Source organism: Catharus ustulatus, chromosome 11, assembly GCF_009819885.2.
Source record: "Catharus ustulatus isolate bCatUst1 chromosome 11, bCatUst1.pri.v2, whole genome shotgun sequence".
Classification (NCBI taxonomy): domain Eukaryota; kingdom Metazoa; phylum Chordata; class Aves; order Passeriformes; family Turdidae; genus Catharus; species Catharus ustulatus.
In genome coordinates, this window is record NC_046231.1 from 21,222,400 (window position 1) to 21,241,309 (window position 18,910).

General features: G+C 62.5%; 3 protein-coding genes across 3 annotated transcripts; 2 read left to right on the forward strand and 1 right to left on the reverse strand.

Moving 5' to 3' along the window:
• The first annotated feature begins 964 nt into the window (after positions 1 to 964).
• LOC117001661 (60S ribosomal protein L13) lies at positions 965 to 6,072 on the forward strand. The gene is made up of 6 exons (XM_033070126.2): positions 965 to 1,037; positions 1,223 to 1,335; positions 2,181 to 2,322; positions 3,741 to 3,914; positions 5,023 to 5,079; positions 5,875 to 6,072. Exons 2-6 carry the CDS (start codon positions 1,232 to 1,234, stop codon positions 6,031 to 6,033), a joined length of 636 nt encoding a protein of 211 aa, XP_032926017.1. The 5' UTR covers positions 965 to 1,037; positions 1,223 to 1,231; the 3' UTR covers positions 6,034 to 6,072.
• A 1,580-nt stretch (positions 6,073 to 7,652) lies between these two features.
• On the forward strand, positions 7,653 to 14,116 carry LOC117001640 (copine-7-like). The gene is made up of 16 exons (XM_033070095.2): positions 7,653 to 7,767; positions 8,397 to 8,758; positions 10,409 to 10,591; positions 10,660 to 10,734; positions 11,056 to 11,130; positions 11,198 to 11,281; positions 11,370 to 11,459; positions 11,591 to 11,689; positions 12,024 to 12,110; positions 12,187 to 12,246; positions 12,325 to 12,458; positions 12,582 to 12,636; positions 12,793 to 12,844; positions 12,911 to 13,044; positions 13,155 to 13,391; positions 13,669 to 14,116. Exons 2-16 carry the CDS (start codon positions 8,555 to 8,557, stop codon positions 13,804 to 13,806), a joined length of 1,707 nt encoding a protein of 568 aa, XP_032925986.1. The 5' UTR covers positions 7,653 to 7,767; positions 8,397 to 8,554; the 3' UTR covers positions 13,807 to 14,116.
• Positions 14,117 to 16,053: 1,937 nt separating this feature from the next.
• On the reverse strand, positions 16,054 to 18,146 carry LOC117001654 (sulfotransferase 2B1-like). The gene is given in 7 exon segments (XM_033070120.1): positions 16,054 to 16,449; positions 16,525 to 16,705; positions 16,779 to 16,873; positions 16,944 to 17,070; positions 17,217 to 17,425; positions 17,835 to 18,048; positions 18,051 to 18,146. Coding segments are annotated over 7 exon segments (960 nt in total). The 5' UTR covers positions 18,069 to 18,146; the 3' UTR covers positions 16,054 to 16,333.
• Positions 18,147 to 18,910: the final 764 nt, after the last annotated feature.

Genomic DNA, 18,910 nt, shown 5'->3' on the forward strand with positions numbered 1-18,910 from the left:
CCTGGAGTGCCCTGGCTGGCTGCATTTTTTAGGAAGGATTGTTGTCTGGAGTTACTCCATCAGGACTGTCTGTGACCTGAAGGACCCCAGCCCACGCCTGGGCTCTGACAGCTCCCAGCCCTCGGGCCCTGATCACAGTCCCAGGCTCCTGTCCCGGCTCAGGCTGGAGCTGGGAGCCTCCTGCTTCTCTGGGAATGGGAAGATGTTCTGCTGTGGCCTCTCCCCTGCCCCAGCTCATTCCCTGGGGTCTCAGTGCCTAGGGCGTGATTTTCCTTAATTTCAGGGACATGAGTCCTTTTCTACATTTTGGATGCTGCTGCCTGGATATTTTAATTCCAAACTTGTTTGTTTCTTGTCAGTCTCTCTTTGAATTTCCTTTTCCAGCAGTGGATGAAATTTCAAGTGTTCTTTGATTTTATTTTTTTAATTCCCAAAACCTTTGTGGGGATGGGAGTTCAGTTCTGTGGAGCTGAGGGTGATGGTGGGAGCGGTGCAGTGAGGGGACAGCTCAGGCTCCTTGGTGGCTTCTGGGGAGCTGCCAGCACTGCTGTGCCATCGCTCCTGTGGATGTCACTGCTGTGGGACTGGGATCTGCCCAGGGGAATGGAAGTCCCCGATCCCTCTCCTGCCTCATGCGAGATAGCGCTGCTCCCCCAGAAGGGCAGGGAGCAGGGATCCTGCTCTGCCGCTGGATGGACGTTCCTCCGGGATTTGGGACCAGCAGAACCCCTGCCCAGTGTCCGTCCATGGCCCTACCCAGGCGGTGCTGGGCCCGGCAGAGGACATGGAGCTGCTGCTGCCGGCGGAGCCTGCCCCTTCCCCGTGGCCCCTGACCCCGTTCTCCCCGCCCAGCGCCCGCCGTGCGCGGCCCCTTTAAGTCGCCGCCATCTTTGCTGCGGGCACGTGAAGCCCCCGCCGTCCCTCGCTGGCCCCGCCCCTCTCCGGGCAGCTCCGCGCTGCCCATTGGACGCCGCCGCGGCATTTCCGGCGCCGCCGCGCCAGCGCTTCCTTTCCGGTCGCCATTGTCGTGGCGGGAGGTGAGTGCGGACCGGGGGCTCCATCCGCCGCCATCCGCCCGCCGGGGCCGCGCCCGCCTCCGCCAGAGCCCCGCGCGGGGCCGTGGGGAGGCTCCGGGGGCGCGGATGGGGCCGCGCCGGGCCCGGGGCCCGCGGGCTTGGGGGTGCTTCGGGTGTCCCCGCGTTAACCGTGCCCGTGTCCGCAGGCCGCAGCCATGGCGCCCAGCCGCAATGGGATGATCCTGAAGCCCCACTTCCACAAGGACTGGCAGCGCCGAGTCGCCACCTGGTTCAACCAGCCCGCCCGCAAGCTCCGCAGGTGAGTCCCGGAGCTCCGGGCGCCGCGGGAGGGGCTCTCCCGGCTCCTGCGGGGCCGGTTACGAGGCCAGGGCACCGTGGGTTTGTTCAGCCATCCCCTGCCCCTGCTCTGCCAGCCGCGGCCAAGTGATGAGACATCTCCGGAATCGCTGCATCCACAGTGATGAACGCTCTTCCCTGGGTCTCTGATGGCAGCAGCAGCAGCCAGCCCGGCCCGGATCTCAGGGCAGGAGATGGCTCCGTGTAAGGGCAGGAGTGGCACGTGTGCTAAAGATGCTGTGTGTCCGGTGGCTGTCACAGGTGGGCAAGGGGCTAGTGACACTTGGCTTGGAGCAGCCATAGTGTGACCAGCAGGACTGGGGCAGTGCTTGTCCCCTGTCTCACCGGGGTGTCTGAGGTTATGTTTGGTGCCTCTTTACACGACAGACACTGGGGGGCTGGAGCACGTCTAGAGAAGGGAATGGAGCTGGCAAGAGTCTGGAGCAGCTGGGGGGCCTCATCCTGGAGAAAAGGGGACTCGGGAGAAACCTTCTGGGTCTCCACAACTTCCGGATAGGATGGGCCAGGCTCTGGTCCCAGTGAACAGAGACAGGAGAAGAGGGAACAGCCTCAGTTTGTCCCAGGGAAGGTTCAGGTTGGACATTAGGAATTTCTTCCTGGAAAGGGTGGTCAGGCCTCATAAGGGGCAGCCCAGTGAGTCCCCATCCCTGAGCTATCCCAAGGAAGGGCTGGATGCAGCACTGAGTGCTCTGGGCTGGGTTGGTAGGGTGGGGATTGGCACATGTTGGTCTCGATCACGCCAGAGGTGTCTCCAGGCTGAAGGATCCCATGGTGCTGCCATTGCAGGAGGAAGGCTCGCCAGGCCAAGGCTCGCCGCATCGCCCCCCGCCCCGTGGCCGGGCCCATCCGGCCCATCGTGAGGTGCCCTACCATCAGATACCACAAAAAAGTCCGTGCTGGCAGAGGCTTCAGCCTGGAGGAGCTTAAAGTAAGTACAGAGCATCCATCCATTCAAGAAACTCAAATAATGTCTGAGCTCGGCTCCTTCTCCAGTCCTGCGCAAGGCGACTTCCTCACGTGTTGGTACCTGCTGGTGCTGCCACAGCCAGGCAGGGCTGTGAGTTTTCTGGTTCTGCTTGCAAGGAAAGACTGGTCTTACCTGTGGTGGTGGAGTTGGTTGTGTGAAGGGTGTTCTGAAAGGTAAATCTCTGTTCATCTGGACTTGAAATTCCGTTCAAGTCAAGCTGAAACAGGAGAAATTTAGGTTGGATATACAAAAGAAGTTCTTGTGAGGCTGGGCAGGCCCTGGCACTCACACATTGCCCAGAGAAGCTGTGGCAGCCCTTGGATCCCTGGAAGTGTCCCAGGCCAGGCTGGATGGGGCTTGGAGCAATGTGGGCTAGTGGAAAGTGTCCCTGCTCATGGGTGGAACTTAACAATATTTAAGGTCCCTTCCCACCCAAATTATTCAGAGATTCTAAGAAATTTGAATTCTGAAAGAGTCTTGAATCTAAACTTTTTAGGGGAGGGGGAAGATTAGGATCACCTTCATTAAGTTGTTTCTTTATGAAACACTTTTCTGTTAATTCTAAGTATTTTAACCAACTAAGAACTTAGTAAACCCAGCTCAATTTAGTTCTAAGAGTAGCAGGGGATGTTGTACCAGGAGTAAGAACCGTTCAGTGCAGTACTTCTCAGAGTAACTGGAATAATAATAGCTGGATTAAAATCCAAGTAGTTGGATTAAAGTGGGAAGTATTTCCTGTCCTCCATTCCTTGTCCCTGTGACCTGCCCAGGTGTGCAGAGCTGACAGAGGTGACTGCAGGGTCACCCACTGTGTATCTGTGATCAGATTCCACATCAGGGCTCGCTGGCAGCCACCAGCCGCCTCTGCTCCTGATTCAGTGTCTTAATTAAAACATTTATAACTGAAACTGGTGCACTGAGGCAGGGAAATTGTTCTTCTGGGGGCCAAGTACTTCATTACATATTTTTCTTTAATTTTGGGGTAATGGTGGAACACAAAGCAGGATGCAGCTGTTTGTGTTCAAACTGAAAATGAGTTTTTTGTTTAAGACAGTCTAAAAAATAGCTATTAAATGTTTTTTCAGATGGCTAGAAAAAAATCCTGATTTAATGGAGCTCCCACTATTCAGTGAACCAGAGCTATCCATGAACTGACCCATAAATGGCTGAATCCAAGCTTAAATGCATCCCACAGGGATTGCACTTTGCTCCTTTGGGGAAATCCACGTGCAAAAATCAACCCGAGCTACGTTTTAATCACTGAGATACATCAAGACACCCTTTGTTGGTGGCATGGCTGGTGCTCAGCTTGTGCCAGCCCTTCTGCAGTCCCTGTGGGATATGTGGGATGCTGACACCTCTCTCTGGTCTCTCCTCAGCTCGCTGGCATCAACAAGAAGTTTGCCCGGACTATCGGGATCTCCGTGGATCCGCGGAGGCGGAACAAGTCCACCGAGTCCCTGCAGGCCAACGTGCAGAGGCTCAAGGAGTACCACTCCAAACTCATCCTCTTCCCGAGGAAGCCAGCCATGCCCAAGAAGGGAGACAGCTCTGTGAGTACCTGACTGCTGCAGATGTGTCCTGTTCGTGGAGTTTTGGTGTCAGGCTGAGCAGCTGCTGGCTTGTTTTGGTGCTGATTCCTGGAGCTTTGATCCTTGCTCAGCCAGCTGAGTTTTAGTTTAGGGAGATAAATTGTCACAATGGCCAGAAATTCCCCTTGGAGTTGGTCCTGCTGGTGGAAGGCTGAGGGACAGGCTGTGAGTGGCTCCAGAGCTGTGTGCCAGGCAGGCTCCAGAAGGCAATTGTTATTGACATTCAAAAATGGTTTTCATTAAAACCTCTCCAGGATCAGAGCAGAGCTGTGTTCCCTGGCTCTGCTGCCAGTAGATCCAGGGAACACAAGGGTGAGTTCAGGCTGTCCTCCCATCTTGTGGGGAATCTGGCAGCTCCAAGCCACTGAACTCCATTTTCAGAGCAGGGAGGAAGGGCCTTGAGCTGAAACACTGATTCAGATGTGTGTGCTGGGAGTCAGCTGTATTCACTAAATGTTCAATCATTTTTGTCTGATGACATGCTCTTACAAAAAGCTGGAATCAACCTGAGAAGAAGTTGCTGAGGAATGTGTTGTGCATGTATGAGCTGTGGGGGCTCAACTTGGAGAAGAGGAGGCTCAGGGAAGAGCCTCATTTTGTGCAGGGAAGGTGATTCAGGTTGGACATCAGGAATTTCTCCCTGGAAATGGCAGCAGTCAGGCCTTGGGTGGTTTGGAGTCCCCATCTCTGCAGGTGTCCAAGGAAGGAACGGAGGTGGCACTCAGTGCTCTGGGCTGGGGACAGGGTGGGGATCAGGCACAGGTTAAACTTTTGATGATCCTGTGTGAATTGAGAACAGCACAGTTGGTGTCAGAGCTGTCCCAGCTGGCAGAGCTGAGGCCGCTGCTGCTCCGGCCGGATCCGGGCACAGCGTGGGTTGCCAGTGCAGCTTCTCAGTGCCAACTGCTCTGAGGTGCTGGGTTCATTACCTTGGCTGTTAGAGCTCCTGTCAGGATCATTAGCACCATGTTTAAGCTGGGTACCTGCCTGCAGGCTGTGCTTTAGCCGAGGTTTTAGCCAAAGAAGTTTAAATTCTGTTCTTCTAACATTCCCACCTTCTGTTTTGCAGCCAGAGGAACTCAAGATGGCCACTCAGCTCACAGGACCTGTTATGCCCATCAAGAATGTAAGTGTCATTTAATCATGCTCTCTGTGTGACATAATTTAAATTGAAATTGCAGAGAGGGTTCTCTCTTTGCTGTCTCATAGCTTGAGGGTGGATGCCTCCTGGCATTGGCCATCCTGGATCCAAAAAACCCCAGGAATAATAAGTCTTTGAGAGAACTGTGGGGTTTAGCTGGGTAGGAGTGCTCAGGCAGGTTCTCTGGTCACAGTTTGTCCCTAAATCCTCTCTGCTTGCCAGAGCTGCTGTCACTAGTGTCACAAGCCTTGTCATTCCCTGCAGCTCAGCAGGGTGGAGCTGGGAGGTGGGGTCGGGCTCTCCTCCCAGGTGACAGGAGGAGAGGAAACAGCCTCATGCTGTGCCAGGGGAGGTTTAGGTTGGATATTAGGAAAATTGCTTCATGGACCAGGCTGTCCATCCCTGGCACAGCTGCCCCGGGGCAGTGCTGGACTCCCCATCCTCGGAAGCGTTCAAAAAACACGTGGATGTGGCACTTGGGGACAGGGTTGTTGGTAACCATGGTGGTGCTGGGCTGATGGTTGGGCTCGCTATTAAAGGTCTTTACCAACCTTAACAATGCTGTGAAACCTGACTCAGGTTTCCCGTGGTGCTTGTTTTTATCCCTGCTCCATTGTGAGGAGCCAGCGGGAACGCGGATCCGGGCGGAGCAGGCTGAGGGCAGGGCCTGTAGATGGCACGAGCGCTCCGTTCCCGCTCTGATCCTGGCAGAGACGGCTCTGGGAAGCCTCAGCTCCCTGCTCCGAGGGGCAGGCTGACTGTCTGGCGCTCTCTCCGCAGGTTTTCAAGCGGGAGAAGGCGCGTGTCATCTCGGAAGACGAGAAGAACTTCAAGGCCTTTGCCAGCCTTCGCATGGCCCGGGCCAACGCCCGCCTCTTCGGCATCCGCGCCAAGCGCGCCAAGGAAGCGGCGGAGCAGGATGTGGAGAAGAAGAAATGAACTGTTCTCCCCAGAACTGTCAATAAAAAGCCGTAGACAGCCGAGTGTGCTGTGGTTTTGGGGCACATGTACCGAGCGGAGCCGCCCCGTGTGCCGGTGGCGGTGCAGGGATGTGCTCGAGCGTGGGAAGCCTCGTTTGCTGTGATTGGAGGCTCCACATTTCCCTGAAATCAAGTTAAACACCTGTCTGTGCCCACTCCTCTGCCTTGTCAGGGCTGCAGCCTGGGCTGCCTTCTGCTCTCATTCTGAGGGGTTTTGGCAGTTCCCTCTCTGTGCCAGGCTTTGTCTGCTGCCCCTTCCCTTCCTTCCATGCTGGTATTCCTGGTTTGGTGATTTCCACCCCTGTGTGAGGCAGAGCTGTACAAGTTGGGTGTCATGGTGGGGGTCACTTAGGTGCTGCCCATGTGGGGGGCTTTACCCATTTCTGGGGGGATACAGGGGGAGCCAAGTGTGGCCCAGCCCCTCAGCTTGGATGGAGCTGGACTGTGCTGCTCTGCCATCCTGCACTCCCTGCCCCTTGGCTCAGTGCCCTCCATGGCCCTTTCAGCCATTTCTTCAGGGCTTAAAGGCCATCCCATGGTAGATGTGGCACCTGCAGACATTGTGGTGGCCTCAGCAGTGCTGGGGAGTGGGAGAGGGTGAACTGATCTTGGAGTCTTTCACATACCGAAATGATTCTATGAAACTTCCAAGTGGCACCACAGGAGCTCAGGAGGTTCTGGCTGATCCTTGTGGCTGTTGGGGGGATCCCAGGCTGTGCCTGTCCCTGGGTGGGGGGCTCAGTGGTCACTGGGATGTGTTGGGGGGATCAGAGCTGCTACAGGAGCACTTCCCCAGCCCACTGTTTATTCCTAGTTCTGGGACTGTGATGGGGATGGAGCACTGGGTGCTGCAGCCCTGGCTCAGCTGCACGGTTCTTGGGTGGCTCAAAGAGGCGAGATGTGCCTGAGGTGTCACCTGTGTCCAGCTGCCACGATGTCCCTCCAGTCCCTGTGTCCCACTGTGGGTCGGTGCCTCCTGCCCCACCGAGCCATGCTGGGAGCTGTGGGGGGACTGGGAAGCAGCCTGGCCTATTTCTGCCAGGCAGGCTGGGGATTAGCTCCCCAAAGCCCAGGCCCTGCAGTGCCCTCGTGCTCGTTAGCCCTATCTGCATTTTAATCCCTCCAAATTTGAGCTAATTACATCATCTTCCATAAAGCTGGGTTGACAGCACCGCAGTGCTGGGGGGACAGGGGTGGCTGGGGGGTCCCAGCCTGGGGACTCAGCATCGGGGGCTCCATGAGCATGGAATGTGGCTCTGGATGCTCCAGCATGTGGGGAGAGCACCCGGTGTGTTTGGGGGACCCCACCCTCGTGCTTGGGCTGTTGGCTCAGTGTGGGGGGCCAGTGCCAAGGTGATGGCTTTGGGTACCCCATGGGGAGCAGCTGGGAAGGGTGAGGGGCTGTGACTGTGCCATGGGGGTCCCACGTGGAGCAGGAGCTGCTGTCCTGGTGCTGGGGACCCTGGGGACCCCGCTCAGCCCCGGTGCAGGGTGGGCTCCTCCCCGGAGCCGGCAGCGAGGCAGTTAACGGAGCTTGTCATCCATCTCCCTCTTAGGGCTCCGCTCCCGAGCTGCAGCTTGAGTCAGTTGTGTGGAGGTGGCAGCGGCAGCAGCTCCGGCGGGCACACCGGCACGGCGGGCACACCCCGAGCAGCCCTGCCCCGCCGTGCCCCTGCCCGGGCCACAGCACCAGGTGAGGGGCGAGGGGCAGGGAGGGACCCTCTGCCGAGCTATGGATGATGCCAAGGGGTGCCCGCGATGCCGGGCAGGGGGACGGTGCCCACCGGAGCTGGGGCACCCCAGCCATGTGCTGGGGAGGGCTGGGCACTGCTTGACTTCCCCAGGAAACTTTGGCCGGGCAGCGAGGGCACAGGTGGGGCAGGGGCTGCTCTGCCAGGACCTGCAGGTGGGGGGACAAGCCCTGGACTGGGGCCGGGACTGGCAGAGCCCCTCGCTGAGCCCCAGCATCGCCTGGCTGAGTGTCAGCAGCCTCCGGGGGCAGGAATCCCTCACCTGGTGACATGGACACGGAGTTGGTGTCCCCACTCCCCTCCGGAGAGCCCTGCCCAGGCTGGGGGTGCTGGGCAGGGATTTCTACTCCACAGCCCCACACGGGGCGTTCCGGGGTGGGTACCCCACCCCACTCAGGTCCCCCTTCCCCTCGGGACACATCCTGAGATGTGGGACAGAGCTGGGCACGGCCCTGCAGGGCCATGTGAACCCCCACAGCAGAGCTGGTGCTGGCTGGGACTTGGGGGTCCAGGGGCAGTGCCACGAGGGTGCCCCAGCACAGCCACCCCACTGTGCTTTGAAACCTTGCAGGAACCATCAGGACTGGAACCGGCCACCCCACCTCGGAGGGTGTCCCTGCGGTCCCTGTCCTGCCACCGGGGCCGTGCTGGCACCGTGCCCCGGGCATGACGGGCACCTGCCCGGCTCCCTGACAGCTCCCGAGGCAGCGGCCGCCCTGCTCGCCCCCCATGCCCTTCGCCCACGGGGCCGCGGGTCCCCGAGCCCCGGCTGGCATGGGCGACGTGCCCGAGCCGAGCCCGCAGGCCTCGCTGGCCGTGCTCTCCAAGGTGGAGCTGCGGGTCAGCTGTAAACACCTCCTGGACCGCGACACCCTCAACAAGTCGGACCCCTGTGTCCTGCTGCTGATGCAGTCCCAGGGCCAGTGGATGGAGGTAGGAGAGTGGGGGGCACTGCTGGCACCCGCCAGGCAGGGCAGGCAGGGTGGGATTTGAGGATGTAGCACAGGGTGGTGGATTTGGGGGCTGCAGGGTGGGGTGCAGGAGATGGGGGGAGCGAGGTGCAGGGTGTAGAGCAGAGATCAGGGTGCAGGAGATGGTGAAGAGCAGAGTAAAGGGTGCAGAGCAGGGTGCAGGAGACCATAGGGAATGGGGTACAGGTGCAGGGTGGGGTGCAGGGTTCAGACCTGGGTGAAGGGCGCAGAGCAGGGATGCATGGTTGGGTGCAGGTGCAAGACAGGTTGCAGGGTTCAAATCAGGGGCAGGAGAGGATGAAGAATGGAGTGCAGGACAGGTACAGGATGCAGAGCAGGGGTGCAGGGTGGGTGCAGGAGATGATGCAGAGCGCACAACACGTTGCAGGGCACAGAATGGGGTCCGAGGGTGATGCAGGGTGGGCAGGGCACTGTGGGGCACCTGGCAGCCTGTGGGGATGGAGCTAACACTGGGTCACACCCAGCCCAGTGGGGCCAGGGCGTGGTGCCCACCGCATGTGGCTCCAGAGTAGCTCCACAGCCCCGGGACAGGGACAAGGGACACCTCAGCCCCACCTCAAGGCTGGAGGGCTGGGGCTGACACTGGCACTGGGGCTGAAGCTGGCAGTGGGGCTGGCACAGCTCCCTCCATCCCTCCCCATGCTGAGCTCGGGGCTGGCAGCGGCAGCTCCGCTCTAATCGTGGCTGCTCAGCCGGCGGATTTAGCGCTAAATCCCTCGGCGTGTCATCGACTCCGCTCGAGCCAGCGCGGATCCGGGGGGGACAGGGCCCCGTGCCAGCTGCGGTGTGCGGTGCCATGCCAGGCACTTGTACCCGGCTGTGCCACACTCTGTGCTGTGCCAGACACCAGCCAGCCCCAGAGGAAAGAGGGTCCCTCCTGAGCCACCTTTTGGAGTCACTCCTGTCCCAGCCAGCCTGTGTCCCCCAAATGAAGGGGTGCCTGGATCTGGCTCTAAGAGCTGAGATGGCCCCGGACCTGCTGGGTCCAACACCCACATCCTAAAATGAGGGGCTGGCAGTGCCACACAGGAGGGACAGGGTGGGCTCGACAGATGATGCCAGACTGAGCAGGCAGTGGGCAGGGGCCAGCGGCTGGCAGGGTGCCCTGGCCAGGATGTGTCCCCTTGAGTCAACACTGGCAGGGACGGATGTGGGGGAGGCTCAGAACGGCTCGGCACTGCTGCCAGCACGGCCAGGAGATGTTGAGCACCCACTGCCCAGTGGGGCCACCAGGTGACCCCCAGGTATGGCCACCCCAGGACAAGCACAGCAGCTTGGCCTGGCACCAACCCATTGCTCCTGCTGCCATGGAGCTGTGGCAAAGCACAGCCAGAGGCAGAGTATCCCCTTGGATGACCACAGGGAACACAGTGGGAGCAGCATCCCAGACCCAGGGCTGGAGGCTGTGGGGGGCAAAAGAGGCTCCACCGAATGCTATTCACTCGGGCTGATCTTTGCCTGCATTCCCTATTCTGCACCCCTATCCCTTCACCCTTCATTCCCTCATCCCTGTGTCCCTCAGCTCCCCCATCACAACAGCCTCCATTCCCACATCCTTGGGTGAGCTCTGCCCTGTGCCAACCCCACACAGGTGGATCGCAGCGAGGTGATCAAGAGCAACCTGAACCCCGTGTTCGCCAAGATCTTCACGGTCGATTACTACTTCGAGGAGGTGCAGAAGCTGCGGTTCGAGGTGTACGACAGCCACGGCCAGGCCGGCGTGGGCACGCACGATGACGACTTCCTGGGGGGCATGGAGTGCACCGTGGGGCAGGTGAGCCTGGGGACCCCCACCCAGGGACCCCGCCGTGGTGTCCCCTCCCCAACCCTGGGCTCTCGCAGATCGTGGCGCAGAAACGGGTGACGAAGCCGCTGTTCCTCAAGTACGGGAAGTTTGCGGGCAAGTCCACGATCACGGTGAGCACAGAGCCTGGGGGTGGCAGTGGGGTGGGTGGCACTGAGCAGGGGTGCTGGGGCAGCACCAAACCCAGGCACAAGGGTGGCACTGGGATGGGGCGCACAGGTGACATGGGGCTGGAATCCTGGGATGGCACCAGAGAGGACACGTGGATGGTAATGGGCTGGGGTACTGGGACAGCATCAAACTGGGACATCTGGGTGGCACTGGCATCAATAGGGTGGCACAGAGTCTTGGGGGGCCCCAGGGCACCACAGGGAGGTGGTGGGCAGGGGGAAAAAGCCATGCCAGGCACTGAGCACCCCACGGCCGCCCCTCAGATCATCTCGGAGGAGATCTCGGGGAACAATGGCTACGTGGAGCTCGCCTTCCGCGCCAAGAAACTGGACGACAAGGTGAGCTGGGGGGCAGGGGGGAAACAGGGCAGGGTGGGCAGTGCTCTCTCTCATCCTCCTCCCCCAGGACCTCTTCAGCAAGTCAGATCCCTTCCTGGAGATCTACCGCATCGACGATGACCGCAGCGAGCAGCTGGTGTACCGCACCGAGGTGAGCCAGGGTGGCACCGGGCCCTCAGCTGCCCCACGGCCACCCTGGGGGCTCCCCGGCCCCACTGAACCCCCCCCACCTCCTGCAGGTGGTGAAGAACAACCTGAGCCCCATCTGGGAGCCCTTCAAAGTCTCCCTCAACTCGCTCTGCAGCTGTGAGGAGAAGAGGAAGCTGAGGGTGAGGAAGAATGATGGGGACCCCTATTCCTGCCCTGGGGACATCTGTACCCCAGCTGTTCTGGGGACCCCACGGTGCTGGGGACAGGGCTGAGGACCCGCTGGTACCTGGCTGAGCCGTGCCCATCACAGTGCGTGGTGTGGGACTACGACTCGCGGGGCAAGCACGACTTCATCGGCGAGTTCTTCACCACCTTCGAGGAGATGCAGAAGGCAATGGGGGAGAACAAGGTGGGACATGGGGACACGGGGATGGCCTGGGGGTCACCCTGTGTGCTGCCAGCAGAGCCTGTCTTAGCAGCCACCTTCCAGCTCTTCCTCTGGGTTTGGAATCATTTTCTTCTCACTGCCTGTTTGGGGAAGGGGTGGTGGGTTTGGGGTTTTCTGGGGAATCCGTCATGGATGGGGTGGCTGGGAGTGGGGAAAGGCAGCTGCACCCTGGGGCTGTGGGGGTGCAGGGTTCTGGGGCTGTGGGGTCCCCAGGGTGCAGAGAGGGGCCCGGGGGGTGCCAGGGCCGGGCTGTGTCCCGGGCGGGGCCGCAGGCAGCGCGGTGCCGGTGCCACAGGTGCAGTGGGACTGCATGAACCCCAAGTACAAGATCAAAAAGCGCAACTACAAGAATTCGGGGGTCGTGGTGCTGCTGGACCTGAAGGTGAGTGCCTGGGAGCAGTGCCAGGCTGTGCCCAGCTCCGTGGGGCAGGGCTGCCTGACGCAGGTCCCCCTGGAAGATCCACAGGGTTTACTCCTTCCTGGATTACATCATGGGCGGCTGCCAGATCCATTTCACGGTGAGCAGCGTCCCCTCCCCGACCAGCAGGGACACACCAGTGCTCACCCGGGGTGACCCTCGCTGTCCCCTCCCCCAGGTGGCCATCGACTTCACGGCCTCCAACGGGGACCCCCGGAACAGCTGCTCCCTGCACTACATCAACCCCTACCAGCCCAACGAGTACCTCAAGGCGCTGGTGGCTGTGGGTGAGATCTGCCAGGACTACGACAGGTTGGTGGCTCTGGCAGGTCCCCCCAGGACCACACGCACTGTGATGTCCATCCTGGGGTCAGATCTGCTGGTGACAGGCACCCAGGGGTGGCCTCAGAGCTGCTCACACCCCTTCCCTTGCAGCGATAAGAAATTCTCGGCTCTGGGCTTTGGTGCCAGGATCCCCCCCAAGTACGAGGTGAGGGGGTCTCAGGTGTCCAGGGCCCTGTGGGACCCCAGGGACATCTCATCCCTCTGGGTACCCTCGGCTGTGGCACTGGTGGGGCTTGGCAGGTGCCAGGGGCTGTGGTAGGGGGTGCACCAGCTGCCCCCTCCCCTCCCTCCATCCCTCCAGGTCTCCCACGACTTCGCCATCAACTTCAACCCCGACAACGACGAGTGTGAGGGTGAGTCCAGCTCCAGGGGGGCCCATCCGTGGCTGGGATGCCTCTCACCCTTCACACACCCCACAGGCATCCAGGGCGTCGTGGAGTCCTACCAGAGCTGCCTGCCCAAAATCCAGCTCTACGGCCCCACCAACGTGGCTCCCATCATCTCCAAGGTGGCTCGTGTGGCGGCCGACGAGGAGCGGACCAAGGAGGCGTCGGTGGGTCCCTCTGCCCCCGCCGGGCTGGGATGAGACCCTGCACACCTGTGACACCCGTGGCTGCTCCGGTGCGGGGCCAGGCAGCCCTCCGAGCATCCCTGTCCCCCCAGCAATACTTCATCCTGCTGATCCTGACGGACGGCGTGGTGACCGACATGGCAGACACGCGGGAGGCCATCGTGCGAGCCTCCTACCTGCCCATGTCCATCATCATCGTCGGCGTGGGCAACGCCGACTTCACGGACATGCAGATCCTGGACGGGGACGACGGCGTCCTGCGCTCCCCCAAGGGCGAGCCCGTCCTGCGCGACATCGTCCAGTTCGTCCCGTTCCGCGAGTTCAAGAACGTGAGTGGGGCAGGACGAGCTCCGACCTTCCTCTCTCTGCCCTTCCCCTCCCCTCCCTGCCCTTCCCCTCCTCTCCTGTCCCCTCCCTTCCCTTTTCATCCCCGCCCGTCCCCGGCTTGTCCCGTCTCCTCTTTCCCTCTCGCATCCATCTCCTCCCTTCTCATTCCCTCTCGTCCCCGTCTGTCCCCTGCTGTCGCTCCCCTCTCCACACCCGCACTCGGCGGCGGGGGTGGCACACGGTGCCCGCGCTCAGCCCGGTGTCCCCGCTGTCCCGCAGGCGTCACCCACAGCCCTGGCCAAGTGCGTGCTGGCGGAGGTGCCCAAGCAGGTGGTGGAGTACTACAGCTACAAGGCGTTCCCCCCGCGCTGCCCCCGGCCCCCCACCCCCGAGCCCAACCTGGGCTCCCCGCAGTGAGCGACCCCCGAACCCCAGCCTCAGTTTCCCCGACCCCCGACTCCGGCCTCAGTTCCCCCAGTGAGAGACCCTCGGTGCCCCCAGCCTCGGGGTGCCCCAGTGAGGGACCCCTGACCCCAATCTCAGTGAGACCCCCACAGCCCCCAAGTCCCGGCCCCCCCGTGCAGGACCCCCCCAGCACTGCTCCCTCCTGCTGGTCCGTGCCCCAGGGCCCGGACCCACCCCTGCTGTCCCCTCGGTCCCCGCTTCTCTGTCACTGTGATACTTGGAGGCTGCATGATCCCCCCAATAAAGCACCGCCCCGTGCCCATCCTGCTGCTCTCTGGGTGCTGATCCCCACCCTCGGGGGTTCAGGAGCGGGTGGGTGAGAGTCTGGCAGCTCCTGGGGACACCACGCTGCCCTGCCTGGTGACAAGAGCCGAGGGCAGCCCCAGCCCCCACATTTCAGATGTCCATGGCCGGGAGCGCCACAGCAGCTGTGGCTTTGATGTGCCAGAGCAGGCGCTGGCCCCGCGGTGCTGCAGCCCTGAATCCAGGGCACGGAACGGGGAGAGGAGCGGGCCCTGCTGCCCGGCACACGGCCAGTGCCACGTGCTGGGTGCTGTGTGCCATGCAATGTGTGCCATGCAATGTGTGCCGTGTGCCATGCGGTGTGTGCCATGCACCGTGTGCCATGCACTGTGTGCCATGCGGTGTGTGCCGTGTGCCATGCGCTGTGTGCCATGCAGTGTGTGCCATGCAGTGTGTGCCATGCAGTGTGTGCCGTGTGCCATGCACTGTGTGTCGTGTGCCATGCCCTGTGTGCCATGTGCCATGCACTGTGTGCCATGCGCTGTGTGCCATGCACTGTGTGCCGTGTGCCATGCACTGTGTGCCATGCACTGTGCCATACTCTGTGTATGTTCCATGTGGCATATGCCTTGTCATGTCCCATGTGCTGTTTGTGCCCTGTCATGTTCGCTGTGCCGTGTGTCATGTGCCCTGTGCCGCATGCCGTGTGCCATGTTGTGTGTCCCATGTGCCATATGCCATGCGTCATGCTGTGCCATGTGCCAGGCTCTGTGCCGCGCTGCTGCCACAGGCTGGGTGCTGGTGCTGCCAGCACGATGCTCCTGGCAAGGTGACATCCCCAGGGGCAGGGTCTGCCCAAGGCCACCCCAGGGCCTGGCACAGCCTCATGGGTTAGGGACCACCTGAGAGCCGCCTGCAGGTGCCCCTGAGCGGAGTTCCAGGATGCTGCCCTCTCCCTGGGCGCAGGTACGAGTGCCAGGCTGTGCCCGTGGGGTGTCACTCACCAGCACGGCTCTGCCGGCCCTTGGGCACTGCTGGCAGCACAAGGCAGGGGCAGGGGCGCGGTACCTGCACCCCCCTTCAGCACCTATTTATAGCTCCTGATTCATCTCCTGTAAGGCGGGATCAGGGATGTTGCCGTGGAAACCCAAACCTGCCGCCGGGAGCTGCAGCAGGGGCCAGTCCTGGTGCGGGCAGGAGCTGCCCTGGCACCCAATCCATGGGGACAGAGGGACCCCATGGGGCTGGGAGTGCCCAGAGACACCACGCTGGGTTGTCCCCTCTGTCAGGAGGGGCTGGCAGAGGTGGCAGGAGTGGCAGGACAGCGGTGCCACTGTCCCACAGCCCCCAAGGAAGGTCTCACCCCCTCCCTGCTCTCAGCCAGCCCTGGTGGTGCCAGCCCGAGCCCCGACCCTGCTCCCCCTGCAAGGGCAGGGTAAGGAAGCCAGTTAAATATTGACTGAGCCTCTGCTTGCCGCGGGGCTCCAAAGAGCAATCCCTTAGAGCGTGGAAGAGAGGGGCTGGGGGGCTCGGGGTGCTGCCTGCCCGGGAGACCCCAGGGTGCCAGGGGAGTGAAACAAACCCTTCGGTGCAAACACCCCAGAAGGGGAGAGGGGCAGCGGGAGCATCCAGCCGGGGCAGGGGGCACTGGAAGGGGATTTGCAGGGAGGGAGACTCCAGGGGTGGAGGGCCCTGGGGCATGCGGAAGGTGCCAGCTCCGTGTCCCCTGCTCTGGTGGCAAGCCCTGTCGCCAGCCTGTCCGCCCCGGAGCCGGTCCCCCCGCCCCGGCGCCGAGCACCCCGCCCCAGCCCTTGCTTCCCAGCCGGTCATTGCCCCCGGGCCGTTGATAAGGTCCCTGGGGGATGCATCTCCACCCCGAAGTGCTCCTGATAACAGCAGCTCTTCCCGCTGCCGGCGCTGCTTCCCGCCCCACACCCCTGGGAACAGCCGCCTGCCTAGGAACAGCAATAAATATTTATTTCCTCAGGGCGGGATGGGCGGAAAAGGGGGGTCACGGCCACACGCCCCTGGCCGGGGGGAGCGAGCCCAGGGGGATGGCCACAATGCACAGCTGGAAAAGTTCCCTGTCCCCAGGGAAGTGGGATGGTGCCGTGGCTCCCCACCAGACCCCCAGCCCCGTGGGAGCCCCAGGTGACACAGGGGATGTTTTATGGGGGTCTCCACGCGGTGGTTCTCAGCAGGTGAGGGCTCGGTGTCCCCTCAAGCCCCAGGAGCTTCAGGCCATGGGCCATTGCGAGGGCAGCTCCACGTCCCCCATCTCCTCCTGGTAGCGGCGGTTGAAGAGGGCGTTTTGCTCGGGGGAGAAGTGGCTGCGCCAGTCCCCCACCACCCCTGTGGGACAGGGGGGATGGAGTCAGGGATGCTGCACCCGCGCCCCCAGCCCCCCCCAGCCCGATTCCCCCGCACCTTTGCGCATGAAGCGGCCCTGGCTGTGGTCCATGATCTCGGCGGGGATGAGGGAGTAGTTGGCCATGGCGTTGTCCCTCATGGCAGAGAAGCTGCAGTGCTGCTCCAGGGCTGCCAGCGTCCCCGGGGCCAGCGGGCACCCCAGGAAGCTGCTGAGGCGCTGAGCTGTGCCACGCAGGTCCTGGGGCAGGAGCAGGGTCAGCACTGGGCACCAGCAGGGACAGGGACAGGGATGGGGACCCAGCGGGGCTCACCTGGTGCATCTCCTCGTAGGTGACGTAGAGGATGTCCAGGAGGTGCCGCTGGCCCAGCCAGCCCTTGACGTGGTCAAACCAGGAGCCGTAGTGCACTGGGGAGAGGTGGGCGGTGAGGGGGGCCCTGAGCCTGAGTCCCACCCCCACAGACCCCCCAATCCCCACCTGTGCCCTCGAGGAACTGCGTCAGGAAGGCGTCGAAGGAGCTGGGCTCGGGCAGGAACTTGGCCAGGTGGTGGAAGTGGTAGAAGGAGACAGCGACGTCTTTGGGGTTCCTGGCCACGTAGATCACCTGGGGAGACACACTGTCACCCTCACAGCTCTGGGGATCCTCTCCTCCCTGCTCAGAAAGCCCCCAGTGTTTCCCCGGCTGCGGGAAGCCCCCTGGGTGTGGGATATCCCTGCAGGGATCCCCCAGACCCTGGGGACCCCTCGCACCTTGGCCTTGCTGCGCTGCAGGGCGGGGGCCAGGACGTGGGCGGGCAGGTGGGTGGTGAGGAGCCGCGGGGTCTCGGTGTCCCGCAGAGCCTCCCTGCAGTAGATCTGCTCCAGCCAGGGCGCCCGCTCCCAGTTGGGAATGGTCTTGGCTGGGCGGGCATCTCCGAGGCTGTAGAGCAGCGTCAGGATCTCCTGCATCCAGGTGGTGCCTGCAGAGATAGGTGTGAGGGCAGGGCCGCGGAGCGCCGCGGGGCGCGGCACCATGGCACGGCACTGCATGGCACGGCACATCATGGAACTAGCACGGGTAGCACGGATTGGCACAGCAAGGCAGGGCTCAGCCCGTCCCGTCCCATCTCAACCCCTCCTGTACCAGCGGCTGGGCTGGCAGTGCCGTGTCCCCCCTCCCTGAGCCCCCAGGGACACCGGGCTAGGGTTGGGGACAGCACGGGGGCTCAGGGGACAGGGTGTCCTGCGTGCCCGTGGGGACCAGGTCCCCGTGTCTCCAAGTCCGGCCACGTCCCAGCCCCGCCGGCAGCTCCAGAAGAACCCCCGCCTCCAGCCCGAGGTCCCAGCCTTGTCCCGCCGTGTCTCCTCGTTGTCCCCGTGTCCCCTCACCCGATTTGGGGTAGGTGGCGATGAGCACATCGGTGGGGCGGAAGGTGAAGGCGGCGGCGAAGCCGAGGGACTCCTGCGTGTGGAGGTGGCCGGGCAGGGCGATGCCCTCAAAGGTCTCGGTCACCTTCATGCGCTCCATGGCCCGGCCGGGTGGGACGGGCCGGGAGCCGTTTAAATAGCGCAGAAAGAGGAAGCGGCCCCGGCGGGCAGGGGGGCCGGAACGCCCCGGCACATTCCTGCCGGGGAGCCGGGAATCCGGGAATCCGGCCGCGCTGGGGCCAGCGCCGGGAGAGCGCGGCTGGCAGGGGCTGGAGACACCCGGGATGGGGTGCGATGGCATGGGAGGGAATGGGTGGCATGGGATGGGCATCCTCCCTTCCCGGACCCACCGCCGCAGCCGGGAGAAACGTGGGGACTGCGTCACCTCGGGAAGGGGACCGGGAAGCCCCAGGGATGCCACCCCACACTGTCCCCACCCCGAGCTCCCCATGACTGGCACTGGAGGAGGGGGTTCCCACACTAGCACACCCCAGGATGAGCTGTCCCGTTGGAGCGGCCATCTCCACGTGGCTGCTTGCCATTCCCAGAAGCTCCACCAAGGCCTCTTGCTGGGAAGGACACCACAGCTGGAGCCAGCAGGGATGCGCAGCATCCGCAGGACAGCGGTGCCTCAGTTTCCCCTCGGGACGCTGCAGCGGGACCGGAGTGTGGGGGATCCAAGCACACACGGAGGAGCAGCAGCAGCCCCACACCACGGCCGTGCCACCCCGGCTGCTTCCCCCCGGGCATGAGGCTGCTCTGGCGCCGTGGCGGGGGGTGGCTCTGGGGTGGCTGGAGCCCATCCCAGACCCGTCACCGCACGCAAGCCGGAAAGCTTAATTCACAGCCGTCGCGAGCAGGGACTGTCCAAGTGTCCCAGGGCCAGGGTGAGCGGGGCCAGGGGTGCTGGGGGTGTTGGGGATGCTGGGGGTGCCAGTGCTGAACTGGGGGTGCCGATGGATGCCGCTGCCGGGGAGGCTCAGGCGCGGATGGGACTGGCGTTTTCCCAACCGAAAAAAATCTGGGCTTCATTAGAC

Coding starts and splice junctions, on each gene's coding strand:
- LOC117001640 (XM_033070095.2), top strand. CDS start 8,555: ATGCCCTTCGCCCACGGGGCCGCGGGTCCCCGAGCCCCGGCTGGCATG. Junction 8,759..10,408: donor CCCAGGGCCAGTGGATGGAG/GTAGGAGAGTGG, acceptor AACCCCACACAG/GTGGATCGCAGCGAGGTGAT. Junction 13,392..13,668: donor CGTTCCGCGAGTTCAAGAAC/GTGAGTGGGGCA, acceptor GCTGTCCCGCAG/GCGTCACCCACAGCCCTGGC.
- LOC117001661 (XM_033070126.2), top strand. CDS start 1,232: ATGGCGCCCAGCCGCAATGGGATGATCCTGAAGCCCCACTTCCACAAG. Junction 2,323..3,740: donor TCAGCCTGGAGGAGCTTAAA/GTAAGTACAGAG, acceptor GTCTCTCCTCAG/CTCGCTGGCATCAACAAGAA. Junction 3,915..5,022: donor CCAAGAAGGGAGACAGCTCT/GTGAGTACCTGA, acceptor TCTGTTTTGCAG/CCAGAGGAACTCAAGATGGC.